The sequence below is a fragment of the Notolepis coatsorum genome, assembly GCF_963971535.1.
Source record: "Notolepis coatsorum genome assembly, chromosome: 1".
Taxonomy (NCBI): Eukaryota; Metazoa; Chordata; class Actinopteri; order Aulopiformes; family Paralepididae; genus Notolepis; species Notolepis coatsorum.
In genome coordinates, this window is record NC_140165.1 from 236,349,198 (window position 1) to 236,370,342 (window position 21,145).

The window sequence follows — 21,145 nt, forward strand, 5'->3', positions numbered from 1 at the left end:
CACACACACACACACACACACACACACACACACACACACACACACACACACACACACACACACACACACACACACACACACACACACACACACACACAACATAGTATCAATGAGAGCATCAATAATACACCTGAGTGAAGTCTAGTAAAAAAAAAAAAAAAATTGTTTTGGTTAATCTTGAGTTAAAAAAATTAGTGGCATTAATATAATCGGGAGTTAACACGTTAATATCGCGTTAACTTTGACAGCCTTAATATATATATATATATATATATATATATATTACACACGCCACTCACGCCTAGACCTTTCGGTCAATAACTTGCTTTGATTTGATTAGTCACTATTAACATTTAACATTAACTAACATTTATGTATGTGTATTTGAGTTGTATAAGTTGGAAATGACAGAAATAAATTAAACTAAACTCTTTTTATTTCAAAGTTATACAAATTACAGCCATGTAGAACAGGATCAGAAATTACAGATGAAGCTTCAATTGATGGAGCACAAAATAATCAATATTCATTGTTTGTTGTCATAAACAGCAGTGTTGGGGAGGCTACTGTGAAAGCATAGTTTTCCAAGCTACTAATTACTTCACACTGGAAGGAGTTGAAATACAGCATAGCTACCCTCAACAGAAATATAGTTTGGCTAACTAAAGCTACCTAGAAAAGATAGTTCAAACTGCTTTGTAAACAATGATAAAATCCACATATGAAATGTTATACCAAATTATAATAAGGTACAGTCAAATTACTGCGTAATATACCACTACATTTTGTGTCAACAACAAATAACCCTATCTGGGAACTTTAAAGGAAAACTCCAACATTTTGGGAAATTGGCTTATTTAAAGGGGAACTATCTTATAAATGGCCTTTTCAGTGTTTAGCATTGTTTCCTAGCTATGTGGACTTATATTAATATGATCTATGTCTCTAATTCTCATATTGGCGCATTCTTCCAATTCTCCTCTCACAATATTCACCCTCACTGAACTGAGTCATCTGAAAATGTGCTGATTTGTGATGTCAGATAGACACTGCTGCATGTTAATGTCCCAGATGCCTTGACGGCCACACAGTGGTTTAGGAGCCCAGCCTCAAAACAGCTTAAGATCTTCAGGTAGAAAAATGCTGTTTTTGAGGACTTGATTAGAAATACAAAACAATGAATTAAAAAATAGTGAAAGAAATAGTAAAATAGTTCCCCTTTAACATCTTCCCTGGAGTTAGACAGGATGGTAAAGCAAATATAATGACTTCCTTTCTGGGGTTTTCAAAATAAAAGTGCGACGTTTATAGCAGCGGAAAACGTTTATTTTGTACATTATCTAACGTTAACACAAACCTAAACTAACGTTACATCTAACCTAAAGTTAGTTTAGGTTCGTGTTAACGTTAGATAATGTACAAAATAAACGTTTTCCGCTGCTATAAACGTCGCACTTTTATTTTGAAAACCCCAGAAAGGAAGTCATTATATTTGCTTTACCATCCTGTTCTGTGTTAGCTCCAGTTAGCTCCGAGCGTGCAGTAGTTAGTATTATATTATCAATACCAGCCATTGGATTACTGTTTTCTAAATTGGGGAGGCTTTTAATCGTCAAGGTAAGAGGATCTTAAGTCATGGTATCCATAAACTTCAATCGGTTCGGATCCTTTGAAGGAATGAGAATATCAACAAACACGGCTTCACGTTGAAACCACTGACTGCACCCAGAGACTCGAGTGGTTAGGCAAAAAATAGTTCAGAGTATATTTGCTTATAAAACGTAATTGTCTAATTCAATTATTTTTTATTTCTCCACGTGGTGAATACACAGGTCACAACATGTTTACAGGAACGTTTTGGAGTTGTATTTGGAGTGTATTTGGTGACTGTAAGACCCTGTAGGGAACGTCAGGCTCCTGTCCTCTCCCACTTCCAGTGATGAAGCTAAGCTAGGCTAACGGAGCGACTGTTCCCAAAGCTAAATGCACGCACAGAGACAAAAAAGGTATGTATCTTCTTGTGCACAGAGACAAAAAAGGTATGTATCTTCTTGTCTAACTCCAGGGAAGATGTTAAATAAGCTAATTTCCCAAAATGTTGGAGTTTTCCTTTAAGTGAACTTTTTAGATCATTTACCAACTTGATCAGAACAATTATGGTCTTATAGTTGTCAGAGTAGAATGTCTTATCTCAAAGTTCTTGTTCCTTCCTTTTATAGACATGAAATAGTTTGTAGTTCTAATAGTTAACTACATGTCAAAATAGCTAAATAAACTAATTAAAAGGAGCTGCCTGTAAGTGATATTATTTTGTTTGTTAAAATAAGTGGTCTACATGTTAATATAATAGCTCTGGGAGCTCTAGGACTGGGAGACCCATATTACTGACCAGGCACTCTATATCAGTGATGGCTGTCAGAGCTATTTAACACTTATTTTGTTGAAGTTGTGCCCTTCCTGATGACTTGTCATACAGAACTTGTAAGTCGCTTTGGATAAAAGCGTCAGCTAAATGACTAAATGTAAATGTTATTTTAACAAAATAAATACCCCTTACAGCACCTTTAACAACTACAATCGCTATGCTAATTTGAATTTAGTCTAACTACCAGCAAGGTAACCAGACACATTCATTGTGGTATAATTGAAATACAGCAGTAAATATTTGGTACTGTACATTCAAACAGTTCATTTCATGCCAATATGACAAAAATCTGCTGAAGCTCCATGATTAAAAACAGTAGCACAGAGAAAAAATGGGACTTGAATGAGATACTAGAAGATGAAGATGATGAAGCGGTCTAATACTGTAAATCTAAATAGACTTCTTCCCTCCATTAGTCAAGTCAAAACCTGGTGGAGTTTTGACAAAGCCAGGAATGATGCAAGGAATCAAGTGTATTCACAAGCCACAACAGCATCCTAGCTAGCTGCAAACAAACAGGGACGATGTTGTGGCTAGGTATTAACTAGGGCTATGGGTAATAAAAATATATCAATATTTATTGTTTATTGTCAATTGTTCAGTGTTGTTGTGTCCTTTTTTTCTAATATTTTGAATTGTGATACATCAAATCAACAAAAAAAAGTAAATACATTTCTTACGAATTGATCTCTGTGAAACATTTCACAGTATCAAGTGAAAACTATACTGTTTTCTTTGATATCACACTTCCCATAAACATGTAGTGCAATACGATGAAAATAATTGACCTATCTCAAACCTTGCCCTCTTTTCTTGATCCTCCAATCACAACTGTTTGCTTTCCTCTGACGAAGTTTGTCAATTTGAATTAAGACTTTGATTCTGTCTGATTATCATGTTTTTTTTATAAACTATATCACCAAGCCCTATACTAACAGAGATCCCTGAGCCCCCAGAGAGCAGTAGGAGTCTGTCTGCATTCAGCTGCTGTACTCTCCAAACACTCCCACTGTCTTGCCGTCCCACTCCGAGGTGGACAGACACTTGACGAAGAAGTGTGCCAGGTCCAACTTAGAGACGGCTCTTCCTTTGACCATGTTCTCTGTCACCTGGTACTTCTCTGTCAGAGGATGGTTGTCTAGAGATGGAGAGAATGAGCATTAGTATGAAAAAGAGAGAGAAAAAAAGAGAGAGAGAAAAGGAGAGAAATGTTCCACTTTGTATCCTTTTTCTTTTACAGTAACTCTGTAACTCACTCACTCATTCACGGTTTGCCGCTCTGCCCCTAGTGGTGGCATACAGGAAATACACGTTGCATCTATGACACTGTGAAGAATTAGTTTAATTAAACTTCTTAAGATCAGTGCCATTGTAACTTCCATTTAGGATACTATTTATGTTGTATGATAAGCTTGCCAATAAAGCACAAATTCAATATAACTTTGAATTTTATTGCGAGGGGGAGAGAGATAGAGAGAAAATGTGGTAAAACAAATTGTAAATGGTGCATTTATATGGCACTTTTATCCAAAGTGCTTTACAATTTTAGTTCCGCACATTCACCCATTCACTCACACATTCACACACCGATGGTGGAAGCAACCATGCAAGGTGCCAATTCGGGAGCAATTATGGGTTAAGTGTCTTGCTCAAGGACACTTCAACACGCTGCCCGGGAGGAGCAGGAATCAAACCGGGAACCTTCTGACTACCAGACGACTGCTCTACCTCCTGGGCCACTGTTGCACCCCGTGTGTATGTATGTATGTGTCATTCTTCATTTACATGCTGATGAACCATAACTGTAGTTGTGCACTTCCTACTGACCAGCGATGTGAGGAGGCATGACAGCCACGTAGTCCAATCCCGACTCCTTCAGGACCGTGTGCATCCTGTCATGGTCCTCCGTCAGAGGAAGGAGACGGGGCGGGACCTTCGACCGGTCCCACAGCAGGAAGGCTGAAGAAAGAGGGGGGGGGGGGACAGGACAAAAGAGGAAAGGGAAGGAGATAAGGGGACAGGACAAATAAGGGGTGGAGGAGAGAATGGAAGGAGGCGACCAGAGAGAAAGAAGGATGAAGAGAGGTGGAGACATATAGTTTAAAATTTAAATGGTCTTCGTTACCAGACATCATTGACTGTGGTTGAGTCAAAGCAGCATTTAATAACTGCCTAACAAGATGCTTGTATTACAGAATACTGGATACACACTGCTTGAAAAAGAAGAAAAAATATGAATGCTGCATGCTGATTTCAATGCTTCCATTCATTTTTTAACTATGTGAAATGTTTCAACTCCATAGAATCAATTGAGTACTTGATGAACATAGGGTTGAGATTTACATTTAAATTGTGTCATTTAGCTGACGCTTTTATCCAAAGCGACTTGCAAGTTCTGTACGACGAGTCAGCAGGAAGGGTACACCTTGGGCGGCATTGGGCCAGTGGTATTGTTAGGCAAACAGTGTTGGAACTTGAGTGCTACACTCTGAGTGCATAGTAGTATATTAGCATAGTAGGTAGTAGTAAAGTACATTATAGTAATCAAAGTCATTGATTAACATTTTTATTTCAGATATTGAGGTGTGTTTTAGTCGATGGCAGAAAATTGGTGTTGTACATAGTTTAATACACAATGGCAGAACGCAGTATAAGGTGTTATCTATGAACAGTCCAGCACCTGTCCTTATGTCTCCGCTTGCTGTGTGACCCTTACCTGACATGCAGCCAACCACCTTGCGGACCCCACGACTCTTCATGACCTCTATAATGTTCCTGGTGCCGTCAGACATCATGGTGGTGGGGCCTGACGGAAAAAGAAATTAGGGTGGTGTTGTACTTAGGGTGGTGTTCTACTTAGGGTGGTGTTCTACTTAGGGTGGTGTTATACTTAGGGTGGTGTTGTACTTAGGGTGGTGTTATACTTAGGGTGGTGTTCTACTTAGGGTGGTGTTATACTTAGGGTGGTGTTGTACTTAGGGTGGTGTTATACTTAGGGTGGTGTTATACTTAGGGTGGTGTTGTACTTAGGGTGGTGTTATACTCTGGGTGGTGTTCTACTTAGGGTGGTGTTATACTTAGGGTGGTGTTCAAATTAGGGTGGTGTTGTACTTAGGGTGGTGTTGTACTTAGGGTGGTGTTATACTTAGGGTGGTGTTATACTTAGGGTGGTGTTATACTCTGGGTGGTGTTATACTTAGGGTGGTGTTGTACTTAGGGTGGTGTTGTACTTAGGGTGGTGTTATACTTAGGGTGGTGTTATACTTAGGGTGGTGTTATACTTTGGGTGGTGTTATACTTAGGGTGGTGTTATACTTAGGGTGGTGTTATACTTTGGGTGGTGTTATACTTAGGGTGGTGTTATACTTTGGGTGGTGTTATACTTAGGGTGGTGTTATACTTAGGGTGGTGTTATACTCTGGGTGGTGTTCTACTTAGCGTGGTGTTGTACTTAGGGTGGTGTTATACTTAGGGTGGTGTTGTACTTAGGGTGGTGTTATACTTAGGGTGGTGTTGTACTTAGGGTGGTGTTATACTTAGGGTGGTGTTATACTTAGGGTGGTGTTCTACTTAGGGTGGTGTTATACTCTAGGTGGTGTTCTACTTAGGGTGGTGTTCTACTCTGGGTGGTGTTGTACTTAGGGTGGTGTTCTACTTAGGATGGTGTTATACTTAGGGTGGTGTTATACTTAGGGTGGTGTTGTACTTAGGGTGGTGTTATACTTAGGGTGGTGTTGTACTTAGGGTGGTGTTATACTTAGGGTGGTGTTGTACTTAGGGTGGTGTTATACTTAGGGTGGTGTTCTACTTAGGATGGTGTTATACTTAGGGTGGTGTTCTACTTAGGGTGGTGTTATACTCTGGGTGGTGTTCTACTTAGGGTGGTGTTCTACTCTGGGTGGTGTTGTACTTAGGGTGGTGTTCTACTTAGGATGGTGTTATACTTAGGGTGGTGTTCTACTTAGGGTGGTGTTATACTTAGGGTGGTGTTATACTCTGGGTGGTGTTCTACTTAGGGTGGTGTTCTACTTAGGGTGGTGTTATACTTAGGGTGGTGTTATACTTAGAGTGGTGTTATACTCTGGGTGGTGTTATACTTAGGGTGGTGTTGTACTTAGGGTGGTGTTGTACTTAGGGTGGTGTTGTACTTAGGGTGGTGTTATACTTAGGGTGGTGTTATACTCTGGGTGGTGTTCTACTTAGGGTGGTGTTGTACTTAGGGTGGTGTTATACTTAGGGTGGTGTTGTACTTAGGGTGGTGTTATACTTTGGGTGGTGTTATACTTAGGGTGGTGTTGTACTTAGGGTGGTGTTATACTCTGGGTGGTGTTCTACTTAGGGTGGTGTTCTACTTAGGGTGGTGTTATACTCTGGGTGGTGTTCTACTTAGGGTGGTGTTGTACTTAGGGTGGTGTTATACTTAGGGTGGTGTTGTACTTAGGGTGGTGTTATACTTTGGGTGGTGTTGTACTTAGGGTGGTGTTATACTTAGGGTGGTGTTGTACTTAGGGTGGTGTTATACTCTGGGTGGTGTTGTACTTAGGGTGGTGTTATACTTTGGGTGGTGTTGTACTTAGGGTGGTGTTATACTCTGGGTGGTGTTCTACTTAGGGTGGTGTTATACTTAGGGTGGTGTTATACTCTGGGTGGTGTTCTACTTAGGGTGGTGTTGTACTTAGGGTGGTGTTATACTTAGGGTGGTGTTGTACTTAGGGTGGTGTTATACTTTGGGTGGTGTTGTACTTAGGGTGGTGTTGTACTTAGGGTGGTGTTATACTTAGGGTGGTGTTCTACTTAGGGTGGTGTTATACTTAGGGTGGTGTTATACTCTGGGTGGTGTTCTACTTAGGGTGGTGTTGTACTTAGGGTGGTGTTATACTTAGGGTGGTGTTGTACTTAGGGTGGTGTTATACTCTGGGTGGTGTTGTACTTAGGGTGGTGTTATACTTAGGGTGGTGTTGTACTTAGGGTGGTGTTATACTTTGGGTGGTGTTGTACTTAGGGTGGTGTTATACTTAGGGTGGTGTTGTACTTAGGGTGGTGTTATACTCTGGGTGGTGTTGTACTTAGGGTGGTGTTATACTTTGGGTGGTGTTGTACTTAGGGTGGTGTTATACCCTGGGTGGTGTTCTACTTAGGGTGGTGTTATACTTAGGGTGGTGTTATACTCTGGGTGGTGTTCTACTTAGGGTGGTGTTATACTCTGGGTGGTGTTCTACTTAGGGTGGTGTTGTACTTAGGGTGGTGTTATACTCTGGGTGGTGTTCTACTTATGGTGGTGTTCTACTTAGGGTGGTGTTATACTTAGGGTGGTGTTATACTCTGGGTGGTGTTCTACTTAGGGTGGTGTTCTACTTAGGGTGGTGTTGTACTTTGGGTGGTGTTATACTTAGGGTGGTGTTATACTTAGGGTGGTGTTATACTTAGGGTGGTGTTATACTTAGGGTGGTGTTGTACTTTGGGTGGTGTTATACTTAGGGTGGTGTTGTACTTAGGGTGGTGTTGTACTTAGGGTGGTGTTCTACTTAGGGTGGTGTTGTACTTAGGGTGGTGTTATACTTAGGGTGGTGTTGTACTTAGGGTGGTGTTATACTTAGGGTGGTGTTCTACTTAGGGTGGTGTTGTACTTAGGGTGGTGTTATACTTTGGGTGGTGTTATACTTAGGGTGGTGTTCTACTTAGGGTGGTGTTATACTTAGGGTGGTGTTATACTTAGGGTGGTGTTGTACTTAGGGTGGTGTTCTACTTAGGGTGGTGTTATACTTAGGGTGGTGTTGTACTTAGGGTGGTGTTATACTTAGGGTGGTGTTGTACTTAGGGTGGTGTTATACTTAGGGTGGTGTTCTACTTAGGGTGGTGTTGTACTTAGGGTGGTGTTATACTTTGGGTGGTGTTATACTTAGGGTGGTGTTCTACTTAGGGTGGTGTTATACTTAGGGTGGTGTTATACTTAGGGTGGTGTTGTACTTAGGGTGGTGTTGTACTTAGGGTGGTGTTCTACTTAGGGTGGTGTTATACTTTGGGTGGTGTTATACTTTGGGTGGTGTTATACTTAGGTTGTACTTTTATCTCAAGATTTCTTGAATCAATTGAGCACCAAATTAGGTGCTCCACAAAAAACTAGCTTTTGTTTTTTGTGAAGCACCGAATTTGCCGCTCATTTGATTCAAGAAATCTTGTGATAAAAGTAGGTCCTTCCAAATCTAATTTCTGTTCCTTATCTTCCTTGTATGATGACCTACTTTGAGCTGAATCTGGTTAAATTACTGTAGTGTGTGTCCGTCCTTAATCAGGTTACTTATTATCAATAATACTGTAATTCACACAGGCTTGGTGCAGACCTTAAATGTCTCTGGCGACCCCTGGTGGAAGGTATAGAGCAGTGTTACAAAATGTTATACTCTTCTGGTTACTTCTCTATTCGTCTGTGTGTGTGTGTGTGTGTGTGTGTGTGTGTGTGTGTGTGTGTGTGTGTGTGTGTGTGTGTGTGCGTGCGTGCGTGTGTGTCTGTGGGCGCGTGTGTGTGTGTACATGCATGTACTGTATAGTACTTACTGAGATCACTCCTGGTGCCCAGCACAATGATGACTGCGTCCTGTCCCTCCATCGTCTTCTTCACGTCGTCTTTATTCGTCACATCTCCCACCACCACCCTGGAGGCCTTGTGGTCAGCTGGCAGCCTCGCTGGGTCCCTCACCAACACGGTCACGTTGTAGCCTGCGTGTGAGAGAACAGGTGATGGTCCATAATCATTGTCGTTGTCATATACACACAAGAGATGGTAGAACAAGTACGTGGTTTGCAGGGATGGTCCTATAACATAATTTTTTTTTTTTTTTTTTACGTACAGTTACTTACATTACAAAAACACACATTGGGACAGGGGGGGGGGGGGATTCCTCCAGTTCATCTATGCCATCATCCACACCATAAGCAAGCAAAAACAAAACAAAAAGAAATACAAGCAAAAAGGAACGCAAACCAAGACAGGCACTGTACAGTATTGCACTTGCCTCGAGCCCATTCACATGTAGACATACATTTATTTATTTTTTCTATCCTAGGTCTGTCCATACAATGGGGCATTGGGCCTTTAGAAGGATCAGAGAAATTTCAGCAGGAATATAGTCTAATAGTGGGGCCCACACCACCTGAAAGGAAGCGTTGTTGCCTCTATGCATTGCATGCTTTCATGGGGTAGCACACCGAAGATCTCTCTATACCACATTTGTATAGATGGAGGCTTATCCTTAATCCAGTTTATCAGAATGCATTACCTCGCTTTCTTTTGTGAGGAAAATTGTCCTATACTTATACTCACATCCTTTTTATCATGTTTCATGAGGGAATTCTCACACATGTCCTTCTTTCGTGAGGAGTTTTTCCAGCTTTGTACTCACTCAGCACACGTCCTTCTTCCATGAGGAATTTTTCTACTTTGTAGTGGCCGCTTGTCGCTCCCCAATGAATCGACAAGCGTCCACGATGCACCCGCAATTAATTATCTACTCAGTCCCAAAGTTTGTGATGTAAATATGGAATGTCCCAAGTTGCTGCTGTTTACAGGGTTTATTGTTGTCCAAAGGTGAATGATGGTGAATGAAGGGTTAAATCAGAACAGTTGTCAATTGCTCCATGGTCGGTTCCGAACGGTGAGACAGGTAGAAAAATTTATCCTCATCACAGGTGCATGGGATTACAGTAGCTAGGCTATTTATAGAAGAGGGGCTATAATGGAGGCGGTGAGCCCTCTAGTGTTCAAACATAAATAAGACACTATTCTAACCAAAATAATAATAATATTAATAACCAAAACACTCATATGGCCTTTACAATGACCCTTAGCTGCCAGAGTTGTACCATGCTGAAGTCACTTTGGATAAAAACCATCAGCTAAATGACTAAATGTAAAATGTGATAGGGGTGGAGGTTGTGTAGTGGTCACACACTAAATCCACAAAGAATGGATTGCACGGAGCAAGTTGCACCCTTACTTACAATTCATTATGAAATGAAAATGGGGGACCCTGATGTAAACAAGGCGAAAGTCTTTCTCTGGTCTGCATCCCCTTAACAATTGTGTGTATTGAGCTGTACTGTATTGTACCCATTCTGCAATCTGTTAATAAAATGTTCATTCAATCAATCACCATGCAGATTGATTGATTGAATGAAAATTTTATTAGCAGATTGCAGAATGGGTACAATACAGTACAGCTCAATACACACAATTGTTAAGGGGATGCAGACCAGAGAAAGACTTTCGCCTTGTTTACATCAGGGTCCCCCATTTTCATTTCATAATGAATTGTAAGTAAGGGTGCAACTTGCTCCGTGCAATCCATTCTTTGTGGATTTAGCAGTACTCTGAACTCCATGCTCTAACTCTGAACTCTTAACTCTGAACTCCATACTCTAACTCTGAACTCTATACTCTAACTCTATACTCTATAGTTACTCTAACTCTGAACTCCATACTCTAACTCTGAACTCCATACTCTAACTCTGAACTCTATACTCTAACTCTGAACCCTATACTAAATTCCATACTTATCTACTGCCTACATCTGTCTTACTCTGTACTCATACCTACCTTCATTATACTACCTATATCCAACCTATAGTTTATTCATATAACACTGTATAATAACAATGTATAATAGCACTGTACACACTCACTGCATACTCATATATCTATATCTGTATATGTCTATAGTTCAAGTTCTTTAATAGTTGTCATACAGAAGTACAGAATACTTTCATACAAAATGCTTCTTTCTGTTACGCTCCAGAGACTGTGCTAGACAAGATAGTATCAAATAACATAATAACATAATATAGCATGAATTTAGAAGAAGAAAAATGAGGTCACAGTGTTTGGTATAGACATATGTACAATGTTCTGAGTTACCATATAATATACAATACACAATACTATGCAGTGTACTAATGTACAGTACTATCTAGTGCAAAGCAGAAATGGGATGAGGTACAATTTTAGGTACAATTTACAGTAAGGTGTACGAGTTGTAGTGCAATCCTTCATCCATAAATATAAAGTGTGGGGAGTGGGTGCTACAGTGTGTTTGTTTAAAGTGGGTGTGTGCTATAAAGTGTGTGGAGTGGGTGCTACAGTGTGTTTGTTTAAAGTGAGTGTGTGCGTGTGGATGTGTGTGCTATGTGCGTTTGGTGGTTGTTGTTGTGTAGTGTTCATTCATTGTTCGTTTAGCAGCCTGATGGCCTGGGGATAGAAGCTTCTTCTGAGTCTTTCTGTGCTCGCCTTGAGACTCCGGTATCGCTTGCCTGACCGCAGCAGTTCAAAGAGGCAGTTGTTCGGGTGACTGGAGTCTTTAATGATTCTCTTAGCCTTGCCCTTGCAACGCTTGTAGTAAATGTTCTGGAGGGTGGGGAGCCCCCCTCCAATTGTGCGTTCGGCTGAACGTGTCACTCTTTGTAGTCTGCTTCGGTCTTGTGCAGTGCTATTCCCAAACCAGGAGGTGATGTTGCCGGTCAAGATGCTCTCTATTGTACATGAGTAGAAGTTCTTAAGGATCTTCTGGCTGACTTGGAACTTCCTTAGGCGCCTGAGGAAGTAGAGGCGTTGTCGTGCCTTCTTCACAACACTGTCAATGTGTGTGGTCCATGTCAAGTCCTCGGATATGTAGGCTCCGAGGTACTTAAAGCTGTTGACTCTCTCAACCGGTGCCCCGTCGATGCTGAGGGGGCTGTAGTCCTTGACCCCCGACCTCCTGAAGTCCACAATCATCTCCTTTGTTTTGCTGACATTCAGGGAGAGGCTGTTTTCCTGGCACCATCCCGCCAGGACCTTGACCTCTTCCAGGTAGGCCCTCTCGTCGTTGGCAGAGATCAGGCCCACCACCACTGTGTCGTCAGCAAATTTGATGATTGTATTGCTACTCCGCTGAGCCACACAGTCGTGTGTGTACAGGGAGTAGAGGAGGGGACTCAGAACACAGCCCTGGGGGGCCCCTATGTTGAGGGTGATGGATGAGGAGGTGCAGTTGCCTGCTCTCACCACCTGGGGTCTGCCAGTCAGGAAGTCCAAGACCCACTGGCAGAGGTCATAGCCCAAGCCCAGGTCCCTGAGCTTGGCTATGAGTATGGAGGGGACTATGGTATTGAATGCCGAGCTGTAGTCGATGAATAGCATTCTCACATAGTTCCCCTGCCTCTTGTCCAGGTGTGATGCTGCTGTGTGCAGCACATGGGATATGGCGTCCTCCGTGGACCTGTTGGGGCGGTATGCAAATTGCAGGGGGTCCATGTTGATGGGGAGGGAGGAGCAGATGTAGCCCTTTACTAGCTTCTCAAAGCACTTCATGGCTATGGAGGTGAGAGCTACAGGGCGGTAGTCGTTGAGGCAAGCAGGCTTGGATTTTTTGGGTACAGGGATAATAGTGGACTTCTTCAGGCAGGTGGGGATGACAGCCTGTTCTAAGGACAGGTTAAATATGCCAGTTGGTCGGCACAGACTTTTAGGATGCGGCCGGGGATGCCGTCCGGACCTGCTGCCTTCCTGATATTCACTTTTTTAAAGGTCCGCCTCACCTCATGCTCTGTTACCCTGAACACTGCGCCTCCATCAGCAGCCGACCCCCCCCCCCCCCCATTGCAGAGGCTTGTGAGCTGGTGTTGTTATTACCAGCATCAAACCTCGCATAGAAGGTATTGAGGTCATTTGCTAAGGAGATGTCACTGTTCAGTTTGAGGGAGGCGCCTTTGTAGTCTGTCATCGTTTTGAGCCCCTGCCACATAGCTCTAGAGTCAGCTTGTTCAAACTGGAGTTCAATTTTATCCCTGTAGCGTCGTTTGGCCTCTGACACTGTCCTCCTTACGTTGTATCGCGCCACCTTGTGGTCATTCATGTTGCCTGCCACTAGGCCGTCGTTGTATGCTTTGGTGCGCTCTCTCAGAGCTTCACGGACGGATTTGTCTACCCAGGGTTTTTGATTTGGGTAAACTTTCATTTTGGTAGTGGGGATTGTTTCTTTCACCCTAGTACAAACATAGTCCAGCACTGTCTCCGTGTAGACATTAATGTTATCTGTGTCGCGGAACACATTCCAGTCTGTGTAGTGAAACACTGACCGGATCGTCTCCTCTGACGTCAGATCCCATTTCTGCACCTCTCGCGAGACTACGGGAGTACTTTTAATTCTCTGTTTGTACTTTGGTGAAAGAAAGATGTTTCTTATACTTATTCATATTACTTAAACCACCTGCTAGAGTGGTTTATTATCATAGTGTATTCATACTTGTACATTATCTTAGCACATTTACTCCATATATACACATGTTATACTGTATATATGCCCTTTACTGCTCCTTTTGCATGCCAACCTAGATGCCAACTTCATTTTGTTGCACGTTGTACCCTTTACAATTCTGCAATGACAGTAATTTGACTCTAATCTCCACTGCCTCATTTTTACATTATATGATGTCCATTCTGTTTTACAGCATACCATTCAGACACATTCTAATTCCACAGTAAAGTAACTGTCCCACTGCCAATTTCAGATGTCATGGTAATGATTTTACCTACAGGTTGGCCCCCCGTAGTGAACTAATTTGTTGTTATGGTTTTACCAACTTAGCAGTTTCTTTTATGTATTTTAGTTGATTAAATCAATTCATTAATCGATTAGTCAACAACGTCCTATGACTTTTAGTCAACTAAGAATGTAATCATTATGTAACATTATTCCAAAGTATTGTTAGTTGTATGTGGTGTGGTCTATAATGGTGGTGATGTTAAAATTCAGCTGATGTCAATTTCTGTCCTGTCCAAACTCAAAATGTAATGAAGCAGCTTGAGAAGTAGGCCAATGTGAAAGGAGTCCACCCACTCTGTGTCAGAAAGATAGTGAGCAACTTTCTCCTAACAGTGGGTATATCTTTGGTACGGCTAACCATGACTCAGCACAAGGCGCTGTAACATCTGACATGACTTGGCAATTTCTGCCCCATGACCATAGGTCACAGAAACAAAACTGCTGATGAATCGAAAGATGTGTTCTGTGCTGCCGGCACAATTTGGTGAAGGTGAATTGTGTAATGTGTGAGTCAGTCCATTAAAACGGATTTCAGGAAAGAGAAATGTTGTTTGTTATTCTGCCATGTCCAACCCTTGGGACTTGGGTTCTAAAGTGATTCTATTTAGCAGAAAACATGGTTCTGTAAGGATCTAACCCAGCCTCGATGGGTCCCATGGGTTGCGCAGGTGATTGATTGATTGATTGATTGATTGATTGATTGATTGATTGATTGATTGATTGACATTTTTATTAACAGATTGCAGAATGGGTACAATACAGTATGGCTCAATACAAAACACAATTGTTAAGGGGATGCAGACCAGAGAAATACTTTCGTCTTGTTTACATCCGGGTTCCCCATTTTCAATTCATAATGAATTGTAAGTAAGGGTGCAATTAGCACCGTGCAATCCATTCTTTGTGGATCCCGCCCTATGTTTTTCATTCTAACACTAGACAACAGGTGAATCGTTTTTTTTCTTTTTTTCCTTCCATTTGCTGTACTTTTTGTCCGTTGGAAGTTGGTTTGTAAGTTGGTAGCCTGATGTTTGTAAACATTGGAGTAATACATACCTATATTCAGATTTACATGGGTTAACAAAGTCCTACAACTCTTATTTTTCCATTTAAATAAAATGTACATTTACATTTTGTAATTTAGCTGACGCTTTCATCCAAAACAACAAGGGTCAGTGGTATTGTTCATCAAATAGTGTTGAACTTGAGTGTTACACTCTGAGTGCATAGTAGTATAGACAATTAGCATGGTGGGTAGTAGTATAAGGATAGTAACATAGTACATAGTGGCAAGGTACACAAAAGACAATAAGAAGGTTACTTTTTCTTTTCGTCAAGGCATGTCAATATATACCCCACATTATGTCGTCACACAAAAAGACTGGGGCTTTTAAATTAATCATTGGAGTTTGTATAGCAGGCTAGAGTCTGGGCAATTTGGCATGTAACCCAGTCCTACTACCGTTATGATGGTTTTATTACATAATATAATGGTACAACAAGCTATGCCATCCCATCGCTGCCGATATAGCCTATCCTCAGGTGAACTATGCATGTTATTGTGAAATGTTCTCTTCTGTTTTGGTTCAGCGTGTTATTCTGCTGTCAAGTGGTGTTCTCTTCTATTTGACTTTCTCTGTTCAGTTCTTCTTACCTGCAGCCACTGCCTGCGGGACGGTCACCAGCCCGGTCATCCCCGTGGCTCCAAATATCGCAACATTCGTTATCGAGTCAGACATAATGAAAACACCGCTCTCTCTCTGAAACAAAGTGACAGCTAAACACTTGGCAGGTCGTCAACTACAGCGTAATAACGGCAAAGGTTACCGGCTCTTAAATAATGAGACTCTCCGCGCCTGACGTTTGAAGGAACGCCCCTTTTAGGTAAGTAAACTGTGACTCGCTTCCGCAGAGCCGTCCGTAGCGCGTTGATAGGAGGAGGAGCCATGCAAAGCGAGGGGAGACCACTGCACTTCCGCGTTACATTTTGCGGAGACGCTCTCTGTTTGGCCACTTCATGTGACATGTGCACCCAATCGTGTGACGCCTGTTTCTACACCGGTTAAGCTTAGGCACTCTTTCAAAGTTGGTTAAGGTTAGAGTTTGTCTTAGAGCAGGGCGATATAACGCCAGCCCTGATTCCAAACTCTAACCTTAACCAACTTCGAAAGAGTCGCAGTCGCCTAAGCTTAACCAGTGATAAACTAGGCGTTAGGTAGTTTGCAGGCTGTTAGACCCGGAAATGGGCAAAGACACAGCTCGTCACGCGATTGGGCGCACATGTCAGTGGCCAATCAGAGAGCGTCAGTCAGTGGCCAATCAGAGAGCGTCTCCGCAAAATGCGGCTACGGAAAAGAATAACGCTGCAAAGCGAGGGGAGACAACTGCACTTCCGCGTTTACATGGAGCTCGTGAATGAATAGGTGGTTGTTGTAGCTCGTCAAGGCTCCAATCAACATTCATTCACACGCTCCCTTCCCCCCAACCCCCCCTCGCTCTCTCCCATGAGCTCAAAATACCGGAAGTGTTGCGGTGGTCTAGACCTAATTCATAGTAGCCTATTCTCACAGCGTGTCATCATTAATTTCCTCATCAATATGGCGCAATGCCGTAAACACGCTGCTCATTGTGGAAAAGCACGTGTTGTTTTAACTACAAAGTCGTCTGCGAAGATGATGTAATGGAATATGAATGGTTAGATACTGTGGTGGTGACTGGTGAGATCCAATTTAAGGCTTCTGTTATAGGCTGTGTCAAACGTCACGCCTATTCAAATGACGAGAACATGTACAATGATGAGACCAATGCATTTGTAGATTTATATTCATTGGTTTATTTAAACAAGATGCTTCGTTCAATATTGGTGGCATTGATGGACGTACGAGACTGCTCCTGGATATTAATTAAGTTAGTGTGTGTGTGTGTGTGTGGTTGTGTGTGTGTATGTGTGTGTGTGTGTGTGTGTGTCTGTGTGTGTGTGGCCTATATCTCCCCAGAGCACCACTTCCAAAACAAACTCAAGTCTCCAGTCCACTTACATTTGTGTTCACCCGCAAGTTAGCTTATAGGCCATTCTAACTAAAGAAGACCACTTCCTAATGGAGCATTAGTCACCTTTTCAGTTTTCACTAAGTCCTGCCATATAATTTCCTGCATAAGATAGATTTATTTATTAGATTTAAGCTACACCTAATAGGCTAACATTATTTTATTGCCAGCAACTGCCTCCTCTCCCCCCTCTCTCTCTCTCCTCTCTCCCCCCCTCTCTTTCCTCTATCCCCTCTCTCTCTCTCTCTCTCTCTCTCTCTCTCTCTCTCTCTCTCTCTCTCTCTCTCTCTCTCCACCCCCCCTCTCTCTCTCTCCTCTCCCCCCCCCCTCTCTCTCTCCCTCTCTCTCTCTCTCTCCCTCTCCTCTCCCCTCTCTCTCTCTCCCTCTCCTCTCCCCCTCTCTCCCTCTCCCTCTCTCTCCCCCCTCTCTCTCTCTCCTCTCCCTCTCTCTCTCTCTCTCTCTCTCTCTCTCTCTCTCCTCTCTCTCTCTCTCTCTCTCTCTCTCCCCCTCTCTCTCTCTCTCTCTCCGCAGCACTGATGCTGAGTTCTCCCGGCAGTATCACGAGAGGAGAGGGAGAGGGAGCGAGGTTGTGTCAGGTGGACGGGAGGATATTATCCACCGGCTTGGGTTCTTTTTTACAACAAGAGCATCTCAAGGCCGGTTGCCGCTACAACACCTTCCAAGGCGCCGCCAGATCATCATAAACTTTACATAATAATACTGCAACTGTTGTCGTCATTATTATTAGTCTTCGACACAGTGTGAGGAGGAGGACTAATTGAAGATCCTTCGGCTCCTCAGAGATGCGACCGAAGGAATAAAAGCGGAGCGCCCGTGTTCACTGCGCGCTGGTCCACAGTAACGCGCTCTTCCTCATCGATTGAAACAAACGACGTCTGTTAGGTGGATCAAACCAACCAACAATTGATACTGAGGTTGAAGGTAAGCCCCATCTGAAACGATATGTTTGTGTATTTATTAATGTCCGATGCTGATTCGCTTGTCATTATTCGGTGTGTGCATGCGAGGTGCCTTTTTTGCGTCTGGGGGTTGCAGGGACGCCGGCCTGCATGATTTGGGTGCAGGGTACCGCAGTGATTTCGGGGCCGTATTTGATATGTTTCCCAATGCCTGGCAAAGCGATGATGATAGGCTATGGCTTGGGTTGGTCCTCTTGGGACTCGCTTATGCCAAACTTGGCACCATTTGTGCAGTGAGGGCGAATACCAAATAAGAGACGGGGCAGAGAGAGGAGGCCCAGTTGTCCTGTCATCATATACCTGGACATGTTATACGCTTCCAAGTAAATTAGCCACACGCTATACGCTCCAATAGCTCCGAGCAGAACCCTATAGATCAGAGCTATAATGCTTGAAGTGCAGCAGGTTCTGTTATTATGTTCTTCACCCCCTGCCGAGCCATATGGGCCTATTGATGATGACAACAACAGCAGACAACAGCAGCACAACTTGCCTGCTGTGCAGATGGCTTCTTATACACCTTATCCCGGCGCTTATATTTGATCACAGCTGCGGTGGAATTAATTGCCACGAGAATCAACTATTTGACCATTTAGCCTATATACTTGTTGTGACATGTATCTCCATCATACGTTACTTCCCTGGTTGTTTGGTCAGTGAGAGGAGAAGCAGCGCAGCGGGGATGGGTTGTATTGGTGCAGGGGGGCGATATAATATACACTAAGCAGGCCACGGAGGATACAAGAGCGAGAGGAGGAGAGGGAGCAGTGTGTCATTCTGAGGTTAGCAGGGCGCACATATAGCAGACAGAAAGCAGGTAAAACGCATCCTCTATTCCCCATAGCGTATATTGCGCTCGGCTCCCTCCGGTTATATAGTTTATAGCGCGCACACGCATCTGCGTCGACCATGTAGATTGACTATATACGTACAATACAAAACACTTATTACCACCTTGACTTGGATGTCATGTAATAACCGTGCTGGCTTCAACATGGCTATCTGCAGTATAGTTGTTGATATTTTCAGTGAGCTATATATTGCGAGATGCTTGTATATCCCTGGACCGGGACTATACTGGGCGTTGCCTGGACTACGGATGCCATAGTTGCTCACAGATGTTTTAATTTCGCTGAAGTGGAGCGAGCGCCTGGAAGTGACTCGAGTAGTTGCGTGCGTGCGGCGTGACGTCACGCCGCTACCTCTAGCGCTGTCCGTGGTACCTGACGGCTTGTTGGCACTCTGTAGCAGCGATAAGACCTCCCTGAGTCGGATTCCCTGAAACCGATCAATATCCCCCCCAAGATGTTAGAACGTTTGGTCAATAGGCATTTCTGGTGTTTTCCCGAGCAAGTGGACTATATAGGCTCGAGAGAAGATATACGTGCCTTGGCTTGGACAGCATCTCTATAGCCTATTATTTCCCATACTGTTGTCCTCAATGCCTCATTGTCTAGAGGGCATTGTGAATGCCTTCCAAATGTGTTGATGTATGGTATTTGTGATATGTGTGATATTTAATACAAAAAATGTGCGTGTGACCGTGTGTGTGTGTGTGTGTGTGTGTGTGTGTGTGCGCGCGCATGTGTGGTGTGTAGGAGGGTAGGAAGTGGAGGGACTGGTCCCTATTGAGCCTTGGGGAGAGACAGCGACACTGAGCTGCTGCCACTGACTGTGACTGATCACCACTGGCAGCTGTCTATCTGCAGGTAGATCTCTCTCTCTCTCCATCTCTCTCTCTCTCTCTCCTCTCTCTCTCTCTCCATCTCTTCATCTCTCTCTCCTCTCTCTCTCTCTCTCTCTCTCTCTCTCTTCTCTCTCATCTCTCTCTCTCTCTCTCTCTCTCTCTCTCATCTCTCTCTCTCTCTCTCTCTCTCTCTCCCCCTCCTCCTGTCCTCTCTCTTTCCCTCTTCGACACAGAGAGAAATAGACTTCCGCTTGTCAGTCTGTGATCTGCTTTATTCTCGGAACAACAGTGGGAACATCATTGACTGGAGTCATAAAGAGCACAGTCACTTTTGATAGTGTGTGACTTGTTTGATAGTCACCTGGTGTGGACCTGTTTGATATGGACTTGTTTGATAGTCACCTGGTGTGGACCTGTTTGATATGGACCTGTTTGATAGTCACCTGGTGTGGACCTGTTTGATATGGACCTGTTTGATAGTCACCTGGTGTGGACCTGTTTGATGTGGACCTGTTTGAGAGTCACCAGGTGTGGACCTGTTTGAGAGTCACCACTCCAGGTGTGGACCTGTTTGATAGTCACCAGGTGTGGACCTGTTTGATGTGGACCTGTTTGATAGTCACCTGGTGTGGACCTGTTTGAGAGTCACCACTCCAGGTGTGGACCTGTTTGATAGTCACCAGGTGTGGACCTGTTTGATGTGGACCTGTTTGAGAGTCACCAGGTGTGGACCTGTTTGAGAGTCACCACTCCAGGTGTGGACCTGTTTGATAGTCACCAGGTGTGGACCTGTTTGATAGTCACCAGGTGTGGACCTGTTTGATAGTCACCAGGTGTGGACCTGTTTGATAGTCACCAGGTGTGGACCTGTTTGATAGTCACCAGGTGTGGACCTGTTTGATAGTCACCAGGTGTGGACCTGTTTGATAGTCACCAGGTGTGTGGACCTGTTCAATGAAGTCATACTTTTATTCGTCCTCTGCATTTGACCCACCCTAACTATTTTAGGAGCAGTGGCAGCCACACAGTGCGGCGCCCGGGGACCAACTCCAGCTGTAATGCCAGTACCTTGGTCAAGGGCAGTGGCAGGACTATGTACCTATACAGTAGCATGCAACCCAGGACGCGTGTAGCTTTATGCCAAGCAAGCAGTGCAAAAATTTACCGTAGTGGCATGCAGTAATGCGCCTTTCATTTTCGCGGAAATAGGCTGTCTATTGCCATTCTCTTTGACAAACTCTAACCTTAACCAGCTCCTTAACAACGCCTAAACTTAACCGTTCTAACCTTAACCAACTCCGAAACAATGCCTAACCTTAACCTTAACCTTAACCATGCCTAACCTTAACCATAGAAATTATATTGCCATTCTCTTTGACAAACTCTAACCTTAACCAGCTCCTTAACAGCGCCTAAACTTAACCGTTCG

General features: G+C 43.4%; 1 protein-coding gene and 1 long non-coding RNA gene across 2 annotated transcripts; one reads left to right on the forward strand and one right to left on the reverse strand.

The window, feature by feature from the left end:
* Positions 1–1,439: 1,439 nt before the first annotated feature.
* On the forward strand, positions 1,440–3,133 carry LOC311229051. Its single transcript, XR_014619725.1, has 2 exons — positions 1,440–2,006; positions 2,040–3,133. It is a non-coding gene; the product is annotated as an uncharacterized lncRNA (long non-coding RNA).
* Positions 2,047–15,839, reverse strand: blvrb (biliverdin reductase B). Its single transcript, XM_084315046.1, has 5 exons — positions 15,656–15,839; positions 8,981–9,142; positions 5,142–5,231; positions 4,253–4,384; positions 2,047–3,563 (listed from the first exon to the last, which is right to left on the reverse strand). Exons 1-5 carry the CDS (start codon positions 15,738–15,740, stop codon positions 3,406–3,408), a joined length of 627 nt encoding a protein of 208 aa, XP_084171172.1. The 5' UTR covers positions 15,741–15,839; the 3' UTR covers positions 2,047–3,405.
* Positions 15,840–21,145: the final 5,306 nt, after the last annotated feature.